The sequence below is a fragment of the Momordica charantia genome (genome assembly GCF_013281855.1).
Source record: "Momordica charantia cultivar OHB3-1 chromosome 3 unlocalized genomic scaffold, Mcharantia_2.0 BLBB01000003.1, whole genome shotgun sequence".
Lineage (NCBI taxonomy): Eukaryota > Viridiplantae > Streptophyta > Magnoliopsida > Cucurbitales > Cucurbitaceae > Momordica > Momordica charantia.
In genome coordinates, this window is record NW_028275161.1 from 19,245,865 (window position 1) to 19,271,610 (window position 25,746).

The 25,746-nt window shown below is 33.4% G+C and overlaps 4 protein-coding genes and 1 pseudogene across 7 annotated transcripts; 3 read left to right on the forward strand and 2 right to left on the reverse strand.

Annotated features, from left to right (window-relative positions):
* Positions 1-174: 174 nt before the first annotated feature.
* LOC148212524 (plant-specific TFIIB-related protein PTF2 pseudogene) lies at positions 175-1,930 on the reverse strand (annotated as a pseudogene).
* A 1,665-nt stretch (positions 1,931-3,595) lies between these two features.
* On the reverse strand, positions 3,596-6,263 carry LOC111010661 (dual specificity protein phosphatase-like protein). Its single transcript, XM_022284157.2, has 3 exons — positions 6,012-6,263; positions 3,987-4,249; positions 3,596-3,899 (listed from the first exon to the last, which is right to left on the reverse strand). The coding sequence occupies exons 2-3, from the start codon at positions 4,219-4,221 to the stop codon at positions 3,745-3,747; spliced, it is 390 nt and encodes a 129-aa protein (XP_022139849.1). The 5' UTR covers positions 4,222-4,249; positions 6,012-6,263; the 3' UTR covers positions 3,596-3,744.
* A 7,061-nt stretch (positions 6,264-13,324) lies between these two features.
* LOC111010662 (putative transcription factor bHLH107) lies at positions 13,325-15,901 on the forward strand. Of its 2 annotated transcripts, none has more exons than XM_022284158.2 (2): positions 13,325-14,183; positions 15,161-15,901. In XM_022284158.2, exons 1-2 carry the CDS (start codon positions 13,893-13,895, stop codon positions 15,638-15,640), a joined length of 771 nt encoding a protein of 256 aa, XP_022139850.1. In that variant the 5' UTR covers positions 13,325-13,892; the 3' UTR covers positions 15,641-15,901. The 2 variants fall into 2 exon arrangements, with proteins under 2 accessions (XP_022139850.1, XP_087977464.1); XM_088121338.1 differs by having other exon boundaries at positions 13,325-14,177.
* A 1,327-nt stretch (positions 15,902-17,228) lies between these two features.
* LOC111010684 (U-box domain-containing protein 45) lies at positions 17,229-20,049 on the forward strand. The gene is made up of 2 exons (XM_022284187.2): positions 17,229-18,284; positions 18,925-20,049. Exons 1-2 carry the CDS (start codon positions 17,863-17,865, stop codon positions 19,781-19,783), a joined length of 1,281 nt encoding a protein of 426 aa, XP_022139879.1. The 5' UTR covers positions 17,229-17,862; the 3' UTR covers positions 19,784-20,049.
* A 329-nt stretch (positions 20,050-20,378) lies between these two features.
* On the forward strand, positions 20,379-25,461 carry MEE18 (maternal effect embryo arrest 18). Of its 3 annotated transcripts, XM_022284554.2 has the most exons (14): positions 20,380-20,642; positions 20,761-20,877; positions 20,956-21,088; positions 21,439-21,535; positions 21,771-21,814; positions 21,971-22,127; positions 22,562-22,633; positions 23,308-23,391; positions 23,715-23,816; positions 24,039-24,086; positions 24,268-24,393; positions 24,593-24,685; positions 24,889-25,005; positions 25,158-25,461. In XM_022284554.2, the coding sequence occupies exons 1-14, from the start codon at positions 20,477-20,479 to the stop codon at positions 25,290-25,292; spliced, it is 1,491 nt and encodes a 496-aa protein (XP_022140246.1). In that variant the 5' UTR covers positions 20,380-20,476; the 3' UTR covers positions 25,293-25,461. The 3 variants fall into 3 exon arrangements, with proteins under 3 accessions (XP_087978032.1, XP_022140246.1, XP_087978033.1); XM_088121906.1 differs by lacking the exon at positions 24,268-24,393 and having other exon boundaries at positions 20,379-20,642; XM_088121907.1 differs by having other exon boundaries at positions 20,381-20,642; positions 24,889-25,407.
* Positions 25,462-25,746: the final 285 nt, after the last annotated feature.

A 25,746-nucleotide genomic window follows, 5' to 3' on the forward strand; every position in this document is an offset into this window, starting at 1 on the left:
ATATAGATGGCCCAAATCTTTATCAATCAACACATTCAAACGAGAAATAACTTCTCTTTCTGTTATAGACAATATAATAAAAATCGTGCTGAAAACTGTACACTTCATCTCCTACTACACATACCTATAAACTCGTTTCTATACATTTTTAACAGCAGAAAACCTCTAAGAATTTCAAGAATTGAATACATGCAAGTCCAGCAAGACATTGTAATGACCCTTCTCAATTTTCTCCTCTTTCACGCCATGAAGAAGAAGGGTTTCCATTATTATATCTTCCCATACTATGCCATTAGCTCCCTTTCGCCTTCTTTTCTTCCCAGTATTTACATCACTATTCGTAGCATTTGAGGGAACCATGATCCTCTGAATTCGAATATTGGCAGCATTTATTTTCTCCTTCCTCCTTTTGTATGCATTGCAACTAGAAACAAATGATGGCGGGATACCATTCAACCCTACATCAATCTCCAATAATTGCTGTAATAGAAGCTTTTTGCTTAATTCTGATTTTCCCTCCCACCACTCTGTACCGGAGGGAAAATCAGCTTTTCTTCCCTGCTTTCTTCCATAGACCTCTACAATCTCACCCGATTACCTGAGATGATCCATTTCATTCAAAAACTTGTTATAAATCAAGGATAAACATTCATGTGAAATGTTGAGCTTGTTCCTATAGTCACAACTCGATTCATCAAGCCTACTCTTGCTCTGTAACTCAAAGTACTGAGAATCATCTTCCAAATTATTAACTTCACTCCCATACTCAAACTCTTTTCTTAAACACTCGTTTACTGCGTCCTGCAAATCAATCCCCACATTCTCTGAATTCTTCCCCTTAGCACCAGCATTTGACATTGATTTCAACTCCATATACTGGATCACGAAAGGTGCATTCTTCACAACCTTTCCCCAAGGCAACTTTTTGCCAACCTCCACAAGTGCCTGCAAAAGTTCCCTGTACCTCTTCTTACTCGTAGAAACATTGGCATGAACCTTCATTGCTACATTGTCAATACTGACTTCAACGTTATTCAATTCTGACATTAGAACCAACACAGCAGCCACCATAGATAGTGGTTGCCGCCCAGTTGTCAGGAACCATTTCATAGCACACTGTAACATCAAGATTTCTTGCTTAACCATTCTCTCCATTGTATCTGCTTCTACTCTTGAGAAAGACGGTGAATTCCTTCCCGCCCGCTCTAATGACCCCACAATATTAAACACCGGGAACTCAAGCCCTTTAAAATCCAAAAAATCGACAACTCTGAGAACCATTCTGCCAAGTTCATGAATATCACATTCAATGGTCGATGCAACCTCCGACATTGGTAATGGAATATTATCCTTACGCATGGAAACATAAGCACAAGCACCAACGAGAATTGGGAACCACCCACCTAGTCCATACTCACCTTCTGTAATCGTCGATACTAAAAGCCTAACGTCGTTGGATTTGGAAGGAGTCAATCCTAATCTAAACGTAACATCTTCAATAATTTTTTGAGCCTCAAAGATTTTCTTGTCTTTGTAATTCAGAACGCCACCTGAATCTGAGGTTCCAACGCGGACGAATGTGCCCTGTGGACCATTGATATCGCAAAGCTGGGCCTCGTAGTTGTCAAATTCCTGAACAATAGCGCAGGAGGAGCAAATCAGGTTGCCGGAGACATCGTCACGGAAAAGGGACCTGCTGCCGCAATTCTTGCAGGAACGCATCGGAGAGACGAAATTGGAGGCAAATTCAGTACATCAATTTCGAGGTTTACTGAAGATGAGAAAATTATAAGCAGGGAGATTTCACCGATGAAGAAAATATCAACGTTTTGTGCTAAGTGCAAACCCTAAGAAACGTTCCTCTTCCTAGAGATATGCAAGTGCCGGGTGAGGGGTGACTGTGAGAAAGATCGAAATCAGCGGCGGGAATTGGAAGAGCTGAATTTCAAAAATGGGTCGAATGTATAAACTGCACGTTTATGGGCCCGAATAATTATATCGGACCTTGGGCACGTTCATTGGGCCTTCTAAATGGAAAATCAAAATTTACCATTGTACATCGAAATACCCAGAAATATAAGGATGTATTTGATGATTTAAAACACAATATTAAAATCAGAAAATGGAATGAAAAACAGGTTGTATAACTTATATTACAATATTTTTTAATATGTACGTGGTAGAAAATTTAGAAATTGAATTTTAATTTAAAAAATTGTTCGAAAGTTTAATAATAGATTTAGGTTTTATATAATTATTATTTTACAATATTATATCATTTATAATATATTATGTTTGACTTGTTTGAGTTTATAACCTGAAACAATATATTTATCAAATTTGTTATTTAATTTTGCATTCTAAAATTTTATATTCAAAATTAGAAAAGTAAAACATATAAATGTTGTTTTCAAAATTTTTAAAACAAATATGCTGAACATATATTTTAAATGATTTGAGCAAGGAACAAAATCGATGGCCACCTACTTCTTTTATTTAATTGAAGAAATAATTGGAAAATAAAACAGCAAGTACAAAAATGAGTAATAACCCCAGGAGAGACTAGTACGATTCAATTCAACATTTTGTTCATTCCGATTTGATTGTGTCATGGCTCTATAATTCGGATTAGGTTTATCGTTGGATGAACTGCATTGCTGATATTGACCTTAGAAAAGAAACGGCAGGTACAGCTAGTCCGTGAACAGCCAACCATTTTACTGTAAAAATAGGATAAATTTTATTGAGTCATTTGGTCATGGTTGTCCATGAGATTAGTCATTCCATGGAAGAAACTTCCGTTGTAATAAAATAAATAGAAAACAAATGTCTGTTTCAGAACTTTTTCAAAACTGTTTCATATTTTTTAGAATAAAAATTCAATAGATATCCGTTTATTTATTTTATTTTTTTGAGAGTAGGATATACATTTGCTTCTTGTTTTTTACAAGTTTCTTTTTTCCCATTTAGTATGTTCGTATATGATTTGATTTTTTAAAATAAAATAAGTCATCATTATTTTCAAAAGCATAGGTTAATAGGTAACAACTTCAATGTGTACATGGAATTTAAAAAAAAAAACTAAAAAAAAATATAATATGTACCATAATATTAACATAAAACCAAACCATACAATCACAGTTTTATTATAATTTATAACAAAAAATTCAAATTTTATCCAAAAAAAAAAATTGAAAATAATTTATCAATATGCACCCTTGTTTTTTCGGCCTAGAGAGTTGAAGCATTCATTATCCCCACAAGTTTATATTTTATAATTCATCACGAAAATCAGTTTACCTTTTTCTTCTGAAGATTTTTCCAAATTACTTAACGCACACGGTGTGAAAATATAATATAATACCTTTATCGACATGAGTTTAGCCCAGTCATTAAAATACATTGCTTCTTAAAAAAAAAAAAAAAAGAACCTTCCAATTTGGTAAAAATAAAAAATTTAAAAGTTGGAGTTAGAAGTGACTTGAAATTCACTATGCAATTCACTTCTCATCCAAAAGATATAGGATTCAAATTTTCAAAATTTCCTTTCCCAATATCAGCATCCAACAATTCGAACTTGTGAAAATGCCAAGGATTGAACTTTTCAATACTCTACTAAATCAACAAGTTAAAATTGCTAGATTTATAGTTCTAGGAAAAGAAAAGAAGCATGAGCCTCCAGAAAACCAATAGCAGCATCATAATAACTGATCGCAAGTAACCTTTATTTTCTTTCTAATGTATTCACATTAGGCATTCATCTAATCGGCTTTTATGAAGTTGAAAAGCAGGGTTAACCCAAGCTCCGCAGCTGCACTGCATACCAGCCCAGTTGAAGGAACCCAAGCGAGCTTTGCATCCGATACACACAAGTTTCTCTTCCACATGGCCGTCTTGTACTGGTCAATCAAAAACAACAAACGAGTCAATTTCGAGCAAAGTTCATTGAAAAGAAGAAAAAAGGGGCTCTGGTTCCTTAATCTTACAGGTTTCCATCCATTTCATTGGTTCAACAAATATAGAGGTGCAATCAGCTGGTTTGTTCTCCCCTCCCCGTGGACTACCATTTCTCTTACTCCACTTGAAGCACGATTCACCTTTTCCTCTTTCGTGGGTGACTATACTCTCTTGCGTGGCAACAATTCTACGACACTTCTTACACCGATACACAGCTTGAGGATTTGAGTGGGATTCCAAACTAGAATTATTTGCTTCAGCCATTGCTTTATCTTTACAATGGCGCCTGATACTGGTAAAGTCGGGAGTGAAAGAATAAATCTTGTTAAATAAATGGAGAAGAAAAAGACAAGAACATAGCAGCATAGAGACAGAAACTTCACCAACTTGGCCAGACTAGACAACAGATTAAAGAGCATTCAACAAAAAAGATTGAAACTGGGTCAGTAGTATTCTTCCCATCCTCAACACCCACGAGATCCTACAAAAAAATGCTTACCACTTGGTGTGCTTCACCATTGGTGCGCTACTTTTGCTATATAAGGGGGTGGAAGTTTGGCTCCTTGAGGCCCTATAGGGTGGTTTCTTTAAAGGAAAAGCCAAAATCCTTTGGAGCTGTGCAATAAGAGCCACTCTGTGGAGTTTACGGAAAGAAAGAAATAGCCGGGTTTTCAACAACAGGACTCGTTCTTTTGATTATTTTTGTAATTGTGTACAAAATACTGCTTCTACTTGGTGTCTAAATCACAAGGTTTTTTCTTATAACTACCGTCTTACTATGCTTACACATGATTGGTATGCGGTCATTCATTAGTTTTCTGTGAGGCGGAGGCTAACTCATCCCCAACCCATAGGCTGTTCCTTTTTGTCAATATATACTTCTATGTTTCCTATCAAAAAAAAAAAAAAGTATTCTTCCCATCTTCAGAATCATGGACCATGCAAAAGGTAATACTCCACCCTCAAAACATTTCCAGAGTATAAGATGTGAAAACTTTCAATCAAGAGCAAGGTTGAAACATGAAAAAATTCAAACGTTAAGAGTTATTTTTGATGCACTTGATCATCTACAAATGCTACCACCCCTCAGAAATCTAAACATGCACCAGCATTTAGCATCCACACCAAATAGAGCTTCAAAGTAAACCAACCCCACCCCGCTTCCCCCGCCCTAAAAAACAGGTAAGAGTTATCAAATGTCATAGAATTCAAGTTTTGGCAAAATTAGGTAGTCTTTGAATGCCCCGCAAGAAATGCTAAGGACTTCACTCAAAACAAAAATTCTAAGAATAAATTGGCATTATAAAAAAAATGGTTCGTACTATACTACCTTCAGAAAAAGTAACACTCCACTTTGATTCATGAATCAGAATCGTTATTGGATATGTCCGTTCACTTGTGGAATCTACCAATCCCAATTCATGAATTGAAGAAAAGAGCAATTTCCTATGGTTGGAAATCCCTTCTCAAAGGCTTAAAATAATATATAACACACATGATTCATGCAGTACACGTACATCTTATCTAGCCTTAGCCACAATTTGTCATATATTATGAGCACTCATAGTTTCATGGGATTTACAGTTGCTTCAGTTACCATAAACATCACTGCAAATCATAACCTGTCGAGTATTCACACACAACAGCTCATCTCTACGTAGTAAAAAGAAAAGGACAACTCGTTCACCAACTCTACAATAATGCAGATTAAATAAGTTCCTAAAGTAAAAGAACACCCACGCTATATATTTCTGCTATCTTAAAAAGGCAAAAATATCTCCAGGTTGAAACGTTATAGGTTCGAAAGAAAACCTCGGTTCCCTTTTTTTCCCATTTTCAGTGGAATTTCTAGAACCACAATCACAAAAAGACACAAACAATGTCAGGATGCACTACCCTAAGTAACGCCACAACGGGACGGAGAATAATTCAGCTCGGGGCAAAAATTCGAATCATCCATTCGTCTTAAAGAGTGAGATTGAAAGAAATTCCGTTTTCGATGAAAGACAGGAATGGAATCACTTGTTAGAGTTGGCTTAAGAAACTGGACACACCTGAGAAAAGTTGCAGCGTCGTCGTTACCCTTTAATCTTCGAACTCCTCTGGGAAACGATCTGGAGCAGAAGAAGGATAATTTCGAAACAAAAAGAATGAAAATCAGAAGGAAACTGGAGAATATTTTATTATACTTCCCGAAATGATCGATAATCCGAGTCCGGACTCCGCAGTGGAGCGAATCTCTGGTTCGATAGGCGACCCACACCGCGAAGCTGCTGCGTTTAATGGGAGAGACCCTTTAGCGGGCCGGTCCGTGGCACGTGCCTCATTGGCCTTGAATCCTTGATAAAGATAACATTCTTTTTTAAATATTATTTTAGTATATGTATTTATCGCTTCGGTTAATTTTTGTTTCCGTACCTACCAATTTCTAACTTTAGTTTATTTTAAAATATGTACATTGGTCAGTGTATTTTTTTAAATTAATTATTTTGATCTCTATTCACAATCTTTTAACACAAAATTTATACATAATAAAAATCGTTTGATATAAAGTTATGGTTACCTATGTCAATTAGAATTTAATTATTGTATTCGATTTAAAAATCGTGAGTTCGAATCCCCACATCCTACATGTTATACTAAAAAAATCATTATTACATTTTAATATATTGAATACACTATCGTGATAAAAAAATGAGATTGATTTTTTTTTATATCCGTAAATGTTCGATACAACTTACACACACCTAAACTAATCTTATGAGTTATCCCTACAACATTTAGATTGAAAATATAATTAAATAACTAAAATGTACTTTTTAAAAAATATAATGACTACGAGGATCATTTTGAAAGTATAGGAAATAAAAGGAACCAAAGTTGAAAGTCGAGGAATCAAAATGAATATTTTAAAAATATATGGATCAATATGAACTGAAGTTGAAAATACACTCCTTAAACTATCTTTTTCTTAAGAATATTTTAACCTTCTTTTTTTTAAATGGTATAATTATGTTTTTTGTATACTGTATAAATATGTAGTATATTAAATAATTGTGGTAAACTTTTACTAATATTGTATATTTTAATTATGTTTTTAAAATAAGGAAGTCTTAAGAATATTTTAAGAAATGTTATTTGGGATGCAGTGAGACTGTGAGAGTAAGGTGTTCACCTGACAGGCCACTTCTGGGGATTAGATTCCCGATTTATCGTTAAGAATACTTTTATTTGTATCGATAATTTGAATTGGAAAATCCTAAAATTCTAAAATTTATTGTTTCATGAATTATGATTATTTTTAAATGGATATTTCCATGTGGTTTAATCATTTAGAGTAAGATCCGCAAGGATGATATAAATTTGGTAGCATCACTCGATTCTATTAGAAGTTATTATTCTGACCGTAGTGACATCATTTTATTGCGACAAATCACTTACTATGTCCCTCACTTATTTCTTTTAGTTATAGTGATAACGGTAACAGAATGATAGCGATAGAGAATAACGATAAAGGTCGATATAGTGATAATTTATATTGACAAAATACTTCTAATTTCATCTCATAGGTAACGATAATGGTCGAGATAGCAATAATAACGATAATAGTAGTGATAATAAAGGTAGTGATAGCAATAGTTTATATTTGCAACATATTTTCAAATTTTTTTATTGATTTCTTACTTTTCTCTTTCAATTTTTTCCCAAATACGATTCCTTATTTATTATTTCAAAATTTTCACTGTTTATTTCTCTTTTAATTCTATCTTTATTTTTATATTTATCTCTGCCGTTACCTCTATTTATACTTGTATCCCTACAACTACTTATGTTTATCTCTTATTTTTCTCTTTCAATTTTTTTCCAACTAGAGGTAGAAGATAGAGATACGGGTCAATATAGGTATAGAGATACGAGAAAAAAATAAAAAAATAATTAAGAAAACGTGAAAGAGAAGCAAAATTTGGATATTCCAAAGTTGGAAAAGAATTAACTCAATATTTTGATTTTAAGACCAAAAAAGAAAAAAAAGGAAATTAAAGTGAACAAATAAAAATGAAATAAAATTAACAGCACAAAAATTATATTATTACTAGGGGTGTTCACAAGTTAGGTTGGGTTGGGTCGGGTTGGGGGTATTTTTGGAACCAACCCGAATTTTTGGGTTGGAAATTTGTGGGAACTGTCGGGTTGTAAAACAATGGCCAACCAACCCAACCCAATAAATTCGGGTTGGGTTGCCGGGTTCTTTTTTTTTAATTGATTAATTAATTTACTTTTGTTTTGTTTATAACATGGACCAAACAAAATATAGAAAAACCAAAATCTTAATTTAAGCACAAATTCAAATCCTAATTGAAACCAGTCCTAATTTAATACAAATTTTAAAATTTTACATTATCCAAAGTTTATCTAAAGTTCAAATCCAAATTGAAATAAGCCCTAATTCAACAATATTAAAAGATTACAATATAGAGAGATGGGGGAGATTGGACATGAAATTGAAAAGGTTAGAAAAGAGAGAGAATCAAAGATTCAAGAGGGGAAGATTGAGTTGAAACTTAAAATTAATGGTTTAGATTAAAAAAAAAAAGAAAAAGAAACTCATAATCTCGGATTGGGTTGGGATTTTTCCAACCCAACCCAACCCAATGTTAGATTCAACCCAACCCAACCCAATCCTTATGAGTTGGGTTGGGTTCGTCGGATTATCTGGTTCTTTGAACACCTCTAATTATTACTTTGAAAAAATTGAGAGATTCAAGTTAGAAAAAATTGAACTCAATAAAAAAACAACAAATAAATAAAATTAGCCGAGCAAAAGTAGTCATGAAATTTTGAGGAAGAAAAATTTAAAAATTATAAACTGGGTAAAAGAATTAACTCAATAAAAAAGAAAAAAGAAAAATCAGAGGGAAGGAGAATGTTAGAATAACAAGTTCTACAGCACGCGATCGTGTCTGATCGACAGCTTCAAACTAAAGTTTTATCAAAATAAAAAAAATGAAAATGATAATTCCCAACAGAAAACCTAATCAGTGCAAGTTTCTATCAAAATCCACGAAATTTCATAGATAATGAAATGGAGTGAGGACGGACACGGAAAGCGGTCTCCGTTCCACCCCAGTAGGTGCTTGGTTGAACTTGAACTTGTGAATTCAAAATACAAGAAAATTGGTTTAAACTTATGTATTACAAAATAAAATATATTTAAAACATATAATATTTTTTTTCATTGAATCAATGCAATACTATTTGTCAAAGCGAGCATACTCAGGTAATTGACATATCCCTCCAACTAAGAGGTTGTGAGTTCGAGTCTCTCTCAATATCATCTTTGAAAAACAAAAATCAAATCAAATTTAACTACAAAATCTAAAAAAAAAATCTTAAAATTAAACAAATCAAAAACATTTATTTTTGTAAAAAACAAACTTTAAATAGAATGATACCTTTTGTCAAAAATAATAATAATATAATGATACCATCTCCTAAATATTAACGAAAAAGCAAAGAATAATGATGGACAATTATTGTGGAGACTTAGAACTAAGTCTATATATCACAAGTAGAAAATGAGAAGTTGGGGAAGGAAAACTGAGTTGTGAGTAATTGTTGTGTAGAAGATGATGAATAACATTATTAGGTTGCAGCCACTGAATAAGCATACGTTTGATTAGAATTTAAGGTACCACAATCGAATCTATTTTTTTTAATTAAATTTAGTTCAAAATTTAAATATTTAATACAATTAGATAAATTGATTTTATTTTAATTAACTGTTTTAAAGATTTTGTAGTTGAATTTAATTTAAAGTTTATTTCTTTTAATCAGATTCTTTTATGCCTGGTGTTGATTTTGTTAGATCTTTTATAGTTAAGCTTAACCTAAAGTTTGATTTTTTTAATGGATTTTTTATGATATGTTTTTTTTTTTAGATTTTTTATAGTCAAATTTAATTTAAAGTGTGTGTTTTTTTTAAATAAATTTTTTTTTGTTTGTTTTAAGATTTTGTTGGATATTTTTTAGTTAAGTTTAATTTGATTTTAGTTTTTAAAAAATATTAAGAAAATTTTGGGAATACTATGTATAGATAAAGAGATCTTGTACAAAATAATTATATGAGACGACCTAGAATACCTGGTTAAAGAGATTGTCTAAACGACCTGGTTAAAGAGATGGTCTAAACGACCTGTCACTTCATAGATCGTCTTTTCACTTATTTTTCAAACATTATTTTTTGAAATAATTTGGTGGATGATATAATTTTAGAATAAATTTAATAATATGCAATATTACAAAAAAATAAAAATAAAAAAGGTCCCATCATTCTAGAGCTGTTTTAGAAATAAATTTTGATATTTGGTTCTAGAATTGGTCTTAGATATAATCTTAATATTCTTTAAATTTTTGTAAAAATAAAAATTAAACAAAAGGCAACTTGATTTGCTATTCAAAAAACGTTCCAAACAAATAAACGACGCATGATTTGTTATAAGGAAATACTTTTTTAGAAAAAAACCAAACACCCACTGTTCAAAGTGACAAAAATATGAACATTTTAAAATATTTTCGTTTTAAAATAATTACAATAATTGGGTTTGTTTGTTTCCTTTCTGCTTCCAGTTATTTGTCGTTTTACATGACTTTTGAGAGGCCCACTACCACCAAGTCAGCTTTCAATTTTTAGTGATTTTTTCCTTTTTAACTAAAATTTTAATGTATTTCCTTCCAGAAATTTGGCAATTCAAAAAGTATATATAAAATATTTAACATTTTACAACTTTATAGGTTTTTTTTTCCGCCCCTCTTAAATTTCAACAATAAAATATTATCTATTATTTATTCATTTCTCAAAACAAAAAAAATTTTAAAAAAATTGAAAATTTGAATCTTCACTCCATATGTTATTAAACTCAAAAGATGTATATATACCATACTAATGTGATTTTGGGGCATAATTTATTTGGAAGACTTTTCTAAGTAGACTTTGTATTATTTTAATATGATTCATAACACGTGACAGTATTAAAAAATATTATGTGGGTGGTTCATAAGGTTAGTATGAGTTATTGGCTATATTTTGGTCCATTCATCTATATTACAACTAAAGAAGATGTAGTCAGAAAAAAAAAGAAAGAAGAAGAAAATTCGAATCTCTACCTCACATTTATAATATTATACTATAAAAATAATCAAGTGATCAATTTTTATAATAAAAATATTGCTTTATTTTATATCATATTTTTTAAATTAATTATTAAATTAAGTCAGGTTTGTTAACCTTTCCAATTTATGAATATAATTTTTAATAATATTTTCAAAATTATATTAAACTTTTAAATTAAAAAAGTGTCTTTCAAATTATATGAAATTGTCTTACTTTTCCTATTTTGACCTACAAATTATATATTAAACACCATAAAACTAAAAATCAGGCAATGACTTTGAATATTTTAGTTTTTAATTAAAATTAATTAGAAAACAAAGAAAAGATAGAGCAAGAAACAATAAACAATTACACTTTTTATTTCAAAATGAGGGAGAAACAAAGGTACAATAAGCACAGTTTGATAACGTTTTCATTTCTTACTTATAATAGAGTAACGTAAGTATTTGACAACTATTTATATCTATATTTTCTGATTTTTTAGGAACGTTATCAAAATTGAATAGAAATATTAGAAATAACAAAATTAAGTTATTATTTTTTTTCCTGTTTCCAATTTTTTTTAAAAAATACAAATAGAAATATTATTTTATCCTTTTGATTGGTAACTAATAAAAAACAGTTACAAAATGTAATTATACTTTTCTTATTAAAAAAAATATATAAATGGAAATGTCAACCAATAGACCGTAAGTTTGTCAACTATGAGTGAAATGTTAATAATAAATAAATGAAACGTAAAAAACCAATTTGAGTTAATGTATTTGTTTCTCAAATAGTTAATTAAATAATTCAGATTAAATTCAAGTGCTTATTATTTCCTTTCTTCAGATAAGAGCAAAGTTTTATCGAATGAATTGCGTTTATGTTATTTCAACACTCTATCAAATAAATATTATTTAATTATAAATACATATTTTATATATATTCATAAAATAGTTAGGTGCAAAAAAGAATAATATTTAAAAAATGCTTTAATCAAGAGACTAAATTAAAATGACCTTTCACAAGCTAGAATGATTAAATTTGCAAAGGCCACGACTCAAAAAGACAAAAAGTATTTGACTCAAATTAACCCAATATTTGAATAATTTGAGTCTTAAACAAAGTAACTTGTTTTTTTTAGTAGTTTGATCTTAATTCAAGACTTGAAATATGAAATTTAAATTTATATGTTTTAAACTTAGAGAAGTAAAATCAAATATTAAAATAAGACTTTATATATGTATATATATTTTGTAGTGAATTTTTGTTAATTTCTTAGTGAATTTTGTGTAATAGATAATCTATTTGGAAAACAATTAAGAGCGATTTTATCTTAAAACTGACCATTTTGAAACCAACCAATTTATATTTGATTTTATGTATTTCTTTTTAATTAAAGGTCATCTTATGTGTGAAAAAAAAGAAAAAACAAAAAACAAAAAACCATAGAAGAGTCAAGGAAAAAACTATATTGGCCCTTTCCTTAGCCACATTACATGTTGGTTTATTCTAAATCTCTAATCATAGAATTATGAAAAGTGACTTAGTCCCTTTATCCACTACGTATATTTTATTAATTTTTAATGAGACGTCATGAATATTATTGTAGAGTTGTCCATGAAATAGTCCAAAAATATCATTAGATTAGGTAACAAATAGGATTTCTTTTAGTGGGGAGGTAGTATTTAATATTATCTATCCCTTTTGATAATTAACCTTTCTTTCTTTCTTTTTTTTTTTGGGTTATTGTGAAATATCATGTATGCACATAGCGTAAGACAAAAAAACATTATTTCAAAAAACCCAAAACATTGTTATCTATCTTTTTGACTTCAAAACATTGTTATCTCTTCCTAAAAAAAAAAAAAAACATTGTTATCTATCAATGTCGTACTTTAAAAGAATTACATATTAAGTATAATATAATAATAAACAAAATGCTAATACAAACAGTTGGTCAATTTTCACTTCCAAAGTTATTTATAATTATTTGCAAAAAAAAAAAGAAAAGGAAAAAAAAGAGGGGTTATTTATATTACTTCCAAAGACTTAAATGCATTATGATGTCATATCTCCAAGAAAAAGGTGATAAGACGAAAAGCCCCTGGAATTTAGCATTTGAGTATCGGTAAACGGGGCCTAATTTTGTCTTTTCGATCTATATGATTGCTTACGAACACCACTCGCTTTGGCTCTTATAATTGACTTCCGCAAGGCTACATCGTTACGAAGGTCCAGTCAACTGGAATCCAACAAGAATTGCCCCCTCTGCGATTCTCCCATCTTCAGCAAAATTCTGCCCAATACCAGATTCTAATTCCTTTTCATTATCCATCCAAATCAATCTTTCTTCAATCCCATCCTAGAATTAATCGAAAAAACCCATCTCAAATCTTGCATTTCCAAGTTCTTTCCAAGCACACAGTTCCCAGAATCAATCTCGACTTCACTTCCAGACTTGGAAATGCTCAAATTCAAGACTATCAAGAAGAAAATGTGGATGTTTTCCCTCTGATTCCCTCCGAACGTCTATATTTGCACAAATCGTTATGGAAGGTATGAAAAAACGAGCAATCAAATTCGCCATTATTGCCACAACAATTACCAGCAAGAACTTCAGCAACATATTCTGTGTAGTACAACGAAGCCTCCCTCTCCACAAGCTTTCCTTTTGGTTCGCCCCCACGAATCGCCCTCCCGGACTATTGTCTTGGACCTTTGGTTCGTAAGCGATTTCCGAGTGCCAATTTCTTTTTTGGGTTTTCTGATTTTCCAATCCATGGCCTACTCGTACGACCCGACTACTTCAATCGACCCGTTTTTTCATAGTTTAGGGAGCCTTGATTCTGGACTTGTGCAACGTGGTGGGTCAATTTTATCTCAGTCTTTAGTGTTGAATTGTGAGAAGGGGGAGATTGTAAAAGCCCCAATTCATCCGTCGAAGAAAAGGGTTTCGGAGGAGAAAGCACTTGCGGCGTTAAGGAACCACAGCGAGGCCGAGAGGCGGAGGAGACAGAGAATCAATTCCCATCTCACGACGCTGCGTGGCCTTGTTCCTTGCCTGGTAAAGGTTAGCCATATTCAATTACAGTTTCATATTAATTTGTCTGAATTTATATTGAATTCAATAATCGATTGGACGAGGTTGCTGAGAAATTAGCAAGTATTTGATTGAACTTGAACGATTACTAATTTTCAAAGAGTGTCAACTACAATCCGAGAGAACAATTTATTTAGTATCAATTATTTCACGGTCTAATTGGATTACCAATCTAATTTTACGTGATGGAAATTTCTGAAGCTTTTTGATGTGGCAGTGACCAGTTGATGGTGTATTTTGTTGATGTTCTGAGTTATATTTAAGTCAACTATCAAGTCATGTCTCCTTTTTTTTTTTTTTTTTTTTTATCATCATGAGGGCATTAGAATTTGGAAGAACTGGTGACTTTTATCTGTCTTGACAATCTAGATTTACTACTTTATTTGTTTATCATAATATATTGAAACAGGATTTCCTGATAAACGACTCAGAAATCTATAAGCTGTAAGATTATGCATCATAACATCCTGAAATCTTCTGGTTTCTACATTAATGGATAATGAGTTTGGTTGTAATTTAATGATATCATTGATGGATGCAGAATTTTTGTTGTTGCTGAACTCAGAGATTTTAGATTAAATGAAAAAAAAAATAAAGGAAAGAGGTTAGTATTCAACATGTGTATCTTGCATATTTTGTAGCAATCCAGAAAACTTTCTGATCTATGGTAACTGATATATTTGTATTCTTTAACAATCCAACTGAATTTTAGAAGTTCGAGCAAATTCATTATAAGTTCAAATTTGAGAAGTTCGAGAGTTGATATTTTGCTTTTATGTTTTCACTAGATTTTCTTCCGCTGAATTTGCTAGAACAAACATCTTCCAAATGTGCTACTTAGTTGCTTAAATTCAATCGGTGGACTAGTAGCGATTGGTTCCGCTTTCTGAAGAATTTTCTGTTGATCTTTTCCTGTAAACCTTCTGATGATGAATTGCTGTAATCAGAGGGACAAAGCCACACTGCTCGCTGAAGTTGTCAGCCAAGTAAAAGAGATGAAAAAGAAGGCTTCAGAAGCCAGCAATGGCGTTTTCGTTCCAATGGACACCGATGAAGTCAAAGTTGAACCTTGTGGAATTGAAGTGAATGGATATATGTCCTTCAAGGCAACTCTTTGTTGTGAATATCGACCCGAGCTTCTCTCTGATCTCAAACAAACCCTTGACTCCTTTCACCTAAAGTTGTTGAAGGCAGAAATATCAACTTTGGGAGCCAGGGTGAAGAACGCATTCTTTTTCACCAGTTCCATTGCAGAGAATGGCGACCATTCTGATGCTTCTCGACATCTCGCATCATCCGTTCGCCAGGCAATAAGCTTTGTGCTCGAGAAGGCTTCTTCCCCAGAATACTCGCCAAGAACAACACTCTCAACAAAAAGGCGAAGGCTGTCTAGCTTCGATACGTCAAGCTCCTCCTCCGGATCATAAACTCTGTTTGCGTCGACGGTGACACTGCTTGTTTTCATCTCTTCGTCTTGCATTTGCCTACATGTTGTGGAAATAATCAAATACACAAAAAACCCGTTGTGTGATATATTGACTATTGAGTTGTGGTTGTCATTTCTACTTTTGTGTACCATATGTAAACATTGTATGCTTGGTGTTGGCGCAATCAGCCCAAGAAGTTGGAATGCTCTTGGATTATGATTGGCCACATTGTATCTTATATTTGTATGATCTATTATTCTATTTGCGATTCCAATTTTCCATATCACTTACTGCAGGGGAAATTCAGAATTTGAATTTTGATGTTAACAAACCGAGCTTATATTTAATAGTTAATACTTATTATAGATTGCGATTCCCTAACTCCACGAGCAAAATAATTTATGAAATTTTCTTTTTTATGTTACATGATAAGTTTTATAAATCGAAAAGTCGAAACTTATCGTCCATTCCTTTACCCATTGTAAGCACATACCACTTCAATTGGAGTTTATCAAACATTCCAAACATCTACATGTTTGTTTTTTTTCCATGGCGCGGGGATATGGTAATAATTCATTGAAATAAGGCCTTGCTTGGTAAAATCCAAAACTGGGTAGTGGAAATTCACTCACCCGATTAATACTGCCCACTCTGCTCACATATTAGTGCAAGGTTCCAATTGGCCGTTACCATCTTCCAATTTATTAACTTTTGCCCGTGTAACACGTGTTTCCAAGCAAGCTTCTCAATCCATTATATTACAGGTTAAAGTAGTTCTTTTTTTTAATTTTTTTCTTGCAGAGGTTAAAATACCAGTGGAGTCTCTTGCTCTCAATTTTGGTTCATTTTGTCACAGGATTTTAATTTGGATTCATTTTAGTTCTGTACTTTCAAAATGTTCATTTTAGTCCATGTACTCTCAAAAAGTAGTCATTTTGGTCTCTCTCTCTCTCTTTTTTTTTTTTGAAATTAGCCATTTTGGCCTCTTAATTTTACTTTTAATCTCGTTTTTTCTATCACAATTTCAACACGACACTACATTCAATATATTTCTTGAAATATGACCATGACTTTATATTAAGGTATTTCCATTTTGAGTACAATTTGTGCTTAAATTTTGCAAATAGGGACTAAATAATCAATTTTTAAAAGTATAGAGATCCAAACGAACATTGTAAAAATACATGGACTAAAATGAACTAACATTAAAAGTTTAAGGATCAAAATAAATATTTTAAAACTACATGGACTAAAATGGATCAAATCTGAAAGTACAAAGGATCAACTTAGTATTTTAACCTGTATTATTTTAACATGACATCTCATTTGCTCCAATGGGACCATATCTAAACTTTTATTTTTAAAATAGAAAATATGATAGCTCTTCATTTTTTATCTTACCTATCAACATTTTGGTGGAGGTCTAAGAAGATGGATCTACAAGACATCCAAGTATTGTTGTTTTCAAATTGCTCTCAACTTCATGTAGGCTGATATTTAATGCCACTCATCATTCTTTTGCATAGTATATGTCAAATATTGACGTTGGTACAATTCTCAATATTGCCATGTAAGGTGAATTATTACAAAAAGACGACCCGAAAATACAAGTAGACAAAAAAAAAAAAAACACATTGGAAATTGTCGACAAATGGTATAACATTTCACACACATGCGTCTATGCTTTTTAATTGTGCTGTGTTGGCCCGTGGGAGAACTTTGGAGCCTACCGCGAAACGCTCTATTCGACTTTCTCGAATTTGGTTCAGTATTTTGTTGACTAAAAATATTATTATTATCAAACTGAACATAGCTCAAATGGTTAAGATACCTATTTCTGATCAGGAGGTTAAGAATTCAAATCCTACCCTCACAATATTGAATTCAATGTGACTAAAAATATTATACCATTTTTACTAAATCTATATATATCAAAACCCAAAACTCACATTTTTTTTCCTTTCGTTTTTATGTCATGTGTTGTAATTAATATCAAAAAAGCTAAAAATACAATTTAGCAGAAAAACAAAAAACAGAAAAACAATTACCTGCCAAGAAGAATATGAATAACTTCCATGGCTCGTGAAGCTCTGAAATTGAAGTGACAGCTCCCTCTGTGTATCACCACGAAGCACACACTCTCCTCCGGTTCTTTCTTCTCTCTGTTCATTTCTCATATAGAAATCAGAAATCAATTCATTTTCTCTAATCCATCACCAATCATGTCTCCTCCTATCTCGCTGTATTCGTACGTCAAAATACGGTTCATCAATCGCGTCCGCCGATTCCTGCGCTCCAAATTATCGCGAAAGCGATTCCGCATGCCGTCTGATCCATCGGATATTTCGAGGACCAAAGTTAGGGAAAAGGAAGAAGGTATGATCCGGAAGTATGATCGGGCCTACGTGTTGCAGTTGCAGAGGACAGTGAAGAGTCTCCACTTCGGTAACGGAGAGGAAAAAGAGAAGGCAGCCATGGATATTGGGAGGTTGCTTAAAGAGAGCGCGAAGGTTAGAAAATTGATGGTGGATCTCGGAGTTATACCTGCTCTGGTGGCGATGGTGGATTCCGATCAGTTGATGGCGGGGGAGAGAATTCAAGCGGCGGTTAGGGCGTTGATCGAGCTTGCTAACGATAGTTTCCTGTAAGTTCATTCCATCTCTCTTCGGAGTTTCTGGTTCTTCTAACTTAATTTGTTTTGAATTGAAAAGAAATTAGGTTAACTTATGATTCTGGTTTCTGCAATCAGTCATAATAATCCATATATTTTCATTTATCCGAGTAAAATAAATCAGTTAAGTCAATGTATTAATTGTCTACTTAAATTGTAATTAAAAATTGATGTGACATTAAGTAAAAGCTAAAGTGACGATATGATATGTCATTAGGTTATAGAAAGTTAGATAATCAATATCAAATACTATTAGTACTTATGAAGTTTTCTCTGTTTCTAGTTCGATGTTTCAGTTAAATTCCATGTTCTTGAAATTAACTATTTAATACCTATTTTTAATACATGAATACAAACTTGAATTATGAAATTCTGCTCGACTTTAGTGAAGAGGAGGTAGAAGATCAACTCAATCTAAAGCTTCGAAGATTTAGGACAGTTGCTCTGATCGAACAACTTGAATAATTAACCAAAAAGCTGTTCACAAATAGCTGACCAACTTTTTGAGCACAGTGTTGAGTCTCCTGAAATCTTTCACTCTGTTACAGAGTTACTGATCAATACAGCAATTGCTTAGTTTTAATTTTCTGTCTCTATCTCTGCATTTCTTCAGGAATAAGACACTAATGGTGGAAGAAGGAATTTTATCAAAGCTGCCAAAAAAAGCCCAATTCACTGCAATTGACTCATCCAGCCATGAATTTGCAGAACTTTTGTTATCACTTTCTTCTCTAGCAAACACCCAGTTATTTCTTGCTTCAACAGAGCCAGTTGTTTTATATCTCGTAACCATACTCAATTCAGAATCCAACCCCAAAACCAAAACTTCTTGTTTGGCAACTTTATTCAACATTTCCACCGTCCTAGAAAATGCAGAAACCTTAATCTCCAACGGGGTTGTTCCAACGCTACTCAGATTTTCCTGTGTAAAAGAACTTTCCGAGAAATCCCTGCCGACGCTAGCAAACTTGGCAGTAACCTCAAAGGGAAAGCAAGCTCTTGAAAGCAACTCACAATTCCCACAAATTTTGATAGGGATTTTGACATGGGAAGAGAAACCCAAATGCCAAGAACTCTCAGCTTACATCATAATGATTCTGGCCCATCAGAGCCGGGCGCAAAGGGAGAGATTGGCCAAGTCCGGGATCGTCCCCGCGCTGCTGGAATTGGCCCTTTTAGGAACTCCATTGGCTCAAAAGCGAGCTCTGAAACTTCTTCAATGGTTTAAAGACGAGAGGCAGGTGAGGGTGGGGCCGCATTCTGGGCCTCAGACAGGAAGAGTTACAGCAGGCTCAGCATTCAATATGAACGAGATTGAGAAAGGGAAGAGGATAATGAGAAGCTTAGTGGAGCAGAGTCTGTATAAGAATATGGAGATAATAACTCGACGAGCCAATGCCGGGGAAGTGGAATGTTCAACAATTAGGAGGACCTTGGTTTCTAGCACCAGTTCCAAGAGCTTGCCTTTTTGAAAGATTATAAAATCCAGACCATATTTATGAACTTTCACGTTCCTGTAATGTATTATCATCTTCTGCAGGTCAATCAAGTGGGACGAAATCCAGAAATTTAAAAACTTGGACGGACACAAAAGCCATATTCCATTTGCACATGGCAATTCAAATAGAACAACAACGACCCATCTATATCTACTACTATACCTTACTCCCAACATCTTTTACGAGCCTATTAAAAGGCTTTCTAATATATACCCTTCTCTCTGGTTTGCCATTCCCAACATGCAGTTGTCAAATGTCGCTAAATTGCCAATTTCATTATAAATTATATCACAAATCAACTTGGATAATTTATAATTATGTTTTAAAGTCTTCGTGAATGAAATAAATACTGACTCAAATTTTAGGAACTAAAAATATATTTTATTATATGAATATAAGTACGAAAAGTTATTTTATTTTATTATTGTAATTTTTTTTTAGAGTGAGGAACTCGCAACTCTTGTTTTAGCATGGAGACAAAATAAATATAACTCTTGCAATTGCATGAAACTTGTAATTTAACTTGCCGGTTTTGAAATACATTGATTAAATAAATATAAAAGTTAAACCGGAGAAGAATGCTGAGGTGGAAGATCAGGCGGGGGGCGGGAGCAAGAAAAAAAAGCATCGGCGAAGGATTGAGGACCGTGGAGTACGCGCGCGAATATGGCGGATACAAGCTTGGGTCCCTCACTGTTCCTCAATCTCCCCAAAATTCCTCTCCATGTTCCTTCCAGATCTTTCTCCTCCATGGCTCTTCCTCGCTCCCATTGCAATTGCTCCTCCGCTCCCAATCAGACCCCCGCCCAGCCCTCCCTCCTCGTCTTCTCAGGTCTTCGTCCCCACTTTCTTCGACAACCCAGCGGGAACGGAACTACTCCGATTAACGCTATTTCCCAATGCTTCATTCATTTTTTCTCTTCTGAACCAGTAGTTTTCTGGTGGTGTAGGTGGAACTGCATTTAATGGCGTAGTCGAGGAGCTCAAAAACTTTACGACCCGTGTGGCTCATGTTCTTCCTGTTTCCGACGACGGAGGTAGCACCGCTGAGATTGTTCGCGTGCTTGGTGAGTAACTTGCTTATCGTTCATTTCCTTGTGTGTATGTATATTCTGTATTCCAGTATTGAGTGAATCTTGGCCCAGGTGGTCCGGCCGTTGGAGATATACGGTCAAGATGTTTGAGGTTATCTGATCAGAGTACGGCGGAGGCACTTGCGGTGCGCAGATTGTTAGGTCATCGTTTACCACTTGATGCACAGGAGGCCAAATCCGAGTGGTATCTTTTTCACCATCCGAATTTCTTTAATTTTGTAGCTCCATTTTCCCCCTCTAAATCGATAAGTGTAGTGTGTTCTAGCATTTCTTTCTTCATCAAGTTGCCATGAGATGCAAACAATGTTAATAAACTGTCTATCTAAACTCTCGCACTTCTGAATCTGGCATCTCTACTAGTAATAAACAAATGACAGAGATAAACGGAGCTGCAAGCTTGGTGCACAGTGCACACTTTGGTTACCTGTTCCGTATTTATTTGTTTGTGGCATGAACTTGCCCTTATATTTGCTAGGTTTCATAGCGGCCAATGATTTAATTGGTAACATAAATTGCTCTATGAAAATTTGTCAGGTATGATATCGTGGAAGGAGAAAATTCTCTATGGGAGGGTGTCTCAAAGCCCTACAGGGAAACTATTCGTGCCTTTTTGGCCTATTTTCAGAACCAGGTGTAATGTAGGCGACATTTTTGCCTTTTAAACCTTTATTTCTCAGAAGATAGTCTAGAGTTTCAATCTCTTGCTTTTCACCGTTAATCCATTATAGGTTAACTAGTTTTTTGCGGTTCTTCTGATATCCCGCTCTACTTTTACACCTTTAGTTACATTAGTATAGTGCCTACGCTAGTCTATATTGGTTTTACCAAAGGCTGTACATGAAATGTTGTAAATTTGATTGCTACAGATTCTTCGACGGTCTGAAATGTCATTCTGTTTCAGCAATGGGAGGTATGTTGCAAAAGTTTTCCATTGCTCTGTCGGAGGTGTGAACTAAATAATATATATATATATATAAGTTGGTTTTTCTTAACTCCAAATTATTGCAACCGATTGGTGAATTTTTTTAGCATTACCATGATTTACTGACTCCCTTGATTTCTGCAGCATCGGGAATTTCTTTTTTGCAGGGGCACGTTTATTTTTCCAGTCATTAGATGCAGCAATATTTCTGTTTTCTCGTGTCTCAGACATCCCATCGGACAGCCTTGTTCTTCCAGTGATTTCAACTAATGACAGGCTTACGTTAGGATGTGAATTATGGGTATGATTGTCAACATTCTCTTGCTTTTATAGATATTGCTCAAAAGTTTATGATACATGCCAATGAGAAAGTGCAAGAATGATCATTAGTACCTGAAAGAGCTCATAATGATTTTAATTATCTTATGTAATCAAACTCTCCATTCAGAGGTGAAAAAATGTCAGAGACATTTCATTTTTCACCTTGCCTTTGGAGTTAAGTTTGAAGAATTTTTCTTTCAACCTTTCCTTTTAAAGCCTACTTATTGTGAATCCCTTTCATGCTCTCTCCTCTACTCTTAAGGCAGCCTCTTAAAATTTCCTTGATATAGTTGATTTTTTCATAAATATTATGATACAGCTGTAAAGTTTCTCCAATGCTAATATGGAAGGCTTATGAAATTGTACTGTGAAAACCAGTTTTATAAAACTTTTTATTTTTTCAATCTACTTCAGGATGGGACAATAATACGTGGTCAGAATGAAATCTCTCATCCAACTAATGGACCTTCAGAACTTATTAATAAGGTACGATTTGTCTTTTATTTCACAGTAGAGTTCATTTCTAACTACGGTTACTAAGGCTGATCGGCCATTAAATAATCTACAGTGGTGTTTCATGGAAACGCTTTTAATATTGGTGATTTGGGACTTTAAATAATGGAAATGGTGTGGCACAAGTGGTCAAGGGTCGATTATTGGTGGGTCAAAGGATCATGCGTACTTATAAAAATGCCCTGCTTGAAATCAGTTTATTACAGGGGATTTGTACCTTGACTTGGGTTACTTTTTAATAGATTCTTAAACTAAAAATTTCAAACAAAATAGTATAACTGTAGAGTGTAGAAGGTTAATTGGCTGCAATAACTGATCTAATTTAATGTCCAACTTATTGACTGATTTTTGCCATGATGATTATCCAACTTATTATTCTTATTCAATATGTTTGATTGTCACCATGATGATTAAACGTTGTAGTTGAAAATGGCATTTGCATGTGATTAGAAGATTAGATATTGAGGTGGTTATTTTCTAACCATGATGACCTAAATGATGATTAAACGTTGTAGTTGAAAATGACATTTGCGTGTGATTAGACGATTAGATATTGAGGTTGTTATTTTCTAACGATGATGACCTATGTTTGCCATCATTTTACTCTTTCAAGTTTTCTTATTCATTCAAATGTGGAAATCCTATAGGGAAACAATTCGGCTCGAGCACTTCCTTCAAGGATAAAGAGGGTATTCTACATGTCAAGTGAGGGATGTAATTTGCTGCATGAGGTAAATAACTTAATATCTCGCACTTCTGAATTCCCTTAAAAAACTTAATTTTAATGTAGACTATCTTACCTACTTCTACTATGTAACTTTTTGTAACTATCTCATGGAGGCTGGAAATTGTATGAGAATAGTTTTTGTTTTTTTTTCTCCTAATTCTGTTTAAGATGTACTAACACTTCTCAATCATGAGAACTATATGAAAGCATCTTGATTCTTTTGTCTTTCTACTTTGATGTCTTATGTAACAAAATTCTACTCTTTAAAATGCTTATTCAAATCTGATTTCCATGACTCATGGTAATTGCAGTGCTTTCATTAATTAGGTCTTCCCCGCAGCAAATCCTGCTGTCCTCAACCAGTTGAATGACGTGGACTGCATTGTTTATGCTATGGGATCCCTCTTCACTTCCATATGCCCATCACTGGTAAAAGTCTCTATCATTTATAAGCATCATACTAGTAGATTTTGCTTAATTCAGTTTACTAGGTACACAGGTTTCTTTGATACGATAATGTAATGGTATGATGAATTTATAATTTTAATTTTCTACTACTCTACCTTAATTCTATTTTCCTTTAATAAATCACATAATTATATGGTAGTCAACTTTAATGCTAAACCTTTCACCATTTATCAATTATTCTAGGTGTTACTTGGAATTGGTGAGATCATATCGTCAAGATCCTGCCCGAAGGTAAAATATGTTCAACACCAGGACAATTATAGTTCCACACTGTCATCTGCTAGATTGCCCATATAAGATAAATAAAAATTTTGGCTTTGTGCTTTCAACTTTTTTTGTCAATTTATCCATTTAATCAGCACTGAATCTTAAATATGCAATTAAAACACGATTTGCATCATTCCAACGACAGGTGCTTCTATTGAATAGCACATGTGATCGGGAGACGAGTGGTTTTACTGCTTCTTGCTTTACGACTGCCATTTCAGATGCCTTAAATAGAACTTATGGAGATATGCATAATTGTTTAAATAACACTGTAAGTTATTTCTTCTAATTACAAATTTAAAATAATACTGTTATCATGCCTTGTGAAAATATGCAATCGCTATCTGGTAACAAATATCTCTGCTCGATCATATTACTCGTGTATTGATAGTTTTAAACTTTGTTCAAAGAAAACACATTTTTGGATCACTGAAGGAAACATTTTTGTTGCAATCTCTTAATTTATGTAGCCGGATCAGTACATCAATACCATTTTGGTGCCCAAAGATGGTGAGATTTTGGTAGATTCTCAAGCCTTATCTGCACAACGAATCTGTGATGTGGTATGCTCAAGTACATATTTTTGTATAATCATCATTACTTCCTTGCATTTGGATTAAACATCTTTGCTGATGTCGTGTCCAGCAGAATTATGAATTATCGACAAAGCTTTTTGTTCAGTGTTGGACTACAGTTACTGACTAATGATAATTAGCCTCCTTAATTTGTGCTACATTGGTGCCTGATTAAAATGTTACTTCTGCAGATTGTTGTTGATTCCGTACGTGATTCTAAAGTTGGTGTAGTATTTGATCCAAAATCTTTGATCAAAACTCTAGAAAAGTTGATTGCAAGATATACAAGATCACATGTCACAAAGCAGGTTTAATTGACTGCATATGGAATTCACAGTTGTCTATCCAACAAACAGTTCCTTATTATTCTCAGCTTTGAACCCTCTTATATCTTTTTATCAATTATCAAGTGGTAATATGGTATGTTTCTTCAGATGAACATTATGAAATGTCAATGCAGGAGCTGACCCACTTTTTACCTTCTGGCATTTTACTTGAAGAATTCAACATGGGATATTCGCAAAGATGTTTGATTGATTTTACCCTAGTAGCTCATTCCATTCCTGTAAAGAACATACCATCCAACCTGCATTGATGTATTTTAATATGGTCCATAACCATAAGGTAGACAGGGACATGGAAAACCCTTGGAAGTCACTTGAAACTTCAGCATTTGAATATGCTTCTATTTATTTTCTCACTATGATTCATTCTACGACCACTATTTTCATACTTAATTGTGAATTGATGTATCTGCTGTAAAATCTCATGGGGCAAGCTCTCTATTTTTGGCTTTTAGCAACATTAAATACTCCATAGCCAAGGAGGCAGATGTCAATGATGATGGAAAAACTGAGATTTTGATGTATGGAATTGGTTGATGGAACATAAATTTTAATATTTATGGCCTTGTGATTATGTTAATGTGAAAGGATAAAGATCTTACAAACGAGGGAAGAATAAAACGAAACAAAGAATAGAGAGATGAAATGAGAGAACCCTTCTTATTTTTTCGATTAAAAGGCTCATTCAATGGATGAGGGACAAGA

Excerpts from the sequence above, each read along its gene's own strand:
- MEE18 (XM_022284554.2), top strand. The coding sequence starts at position 20,477 with ATGGCGGATACAAGCTTGGGTCCCTCACTGTTCCTCAATCTCCCCAAA. Across the intron at positions 20,643-20,760 it reads CTCCCTCCTCGTCTTCTCAG|GTGGAACTGCATTTAATGGC; the intron begins GTCTTCGTCCCC and ends CTGGTGGTGTAG. Across the intron at positions 25,006-25,157 it reads GATCACATGTCACAAAGCAG|GAGCTGACCCACTTTTTACC; the intron begins GTTTAATTGACT and ends ATGTCAATGCAG.
- LOC111010662 (XM_022284158.2), top strand. The coding sequence starts at position 13,893 with ATGGCCTACTCGTACGACCCGACTACTTCAATCGACCCGTTTTTTCAT. Across the intron at positions 14,184-15,160 it reads TTGTTCCTTGCCTGGTAAAG|AGGGACAAAGCCACACTGCT; the intron begins GTTAGCCATATT and ends TGCTGTAATCAG.
- LOC111010684 (XM_022284187.2), top strand. The coding sequence starts at position 17,863 with ATGTCTCCTCCTATCTCGCTGTATTCGTACGTCAAAATACGGTTCATC. Across the intron at positions 18,285-18,924 it reads CTTGCTAACGATAGTTTCCT|GAATAAGACACTAATGGTGG; the intron begins GTAAGTTCATTC and ends GCATTTCTTCAG.
- LOC111010661 (XM_022284157.2), bottom strand. The coding sequence starts at position 4,221 with ATGGCTGAAGCAAATAATTCTAGTTTGGAATCCCACTCAAATCCTCAA. Across the intron at positions 3,900-3,986 it reads AATGAAATGGATGGAAACCT|TACAAGACGGCCATGTGGAA; the intron begins GTAAGATTAAGG and ends TTGATTGACCAG.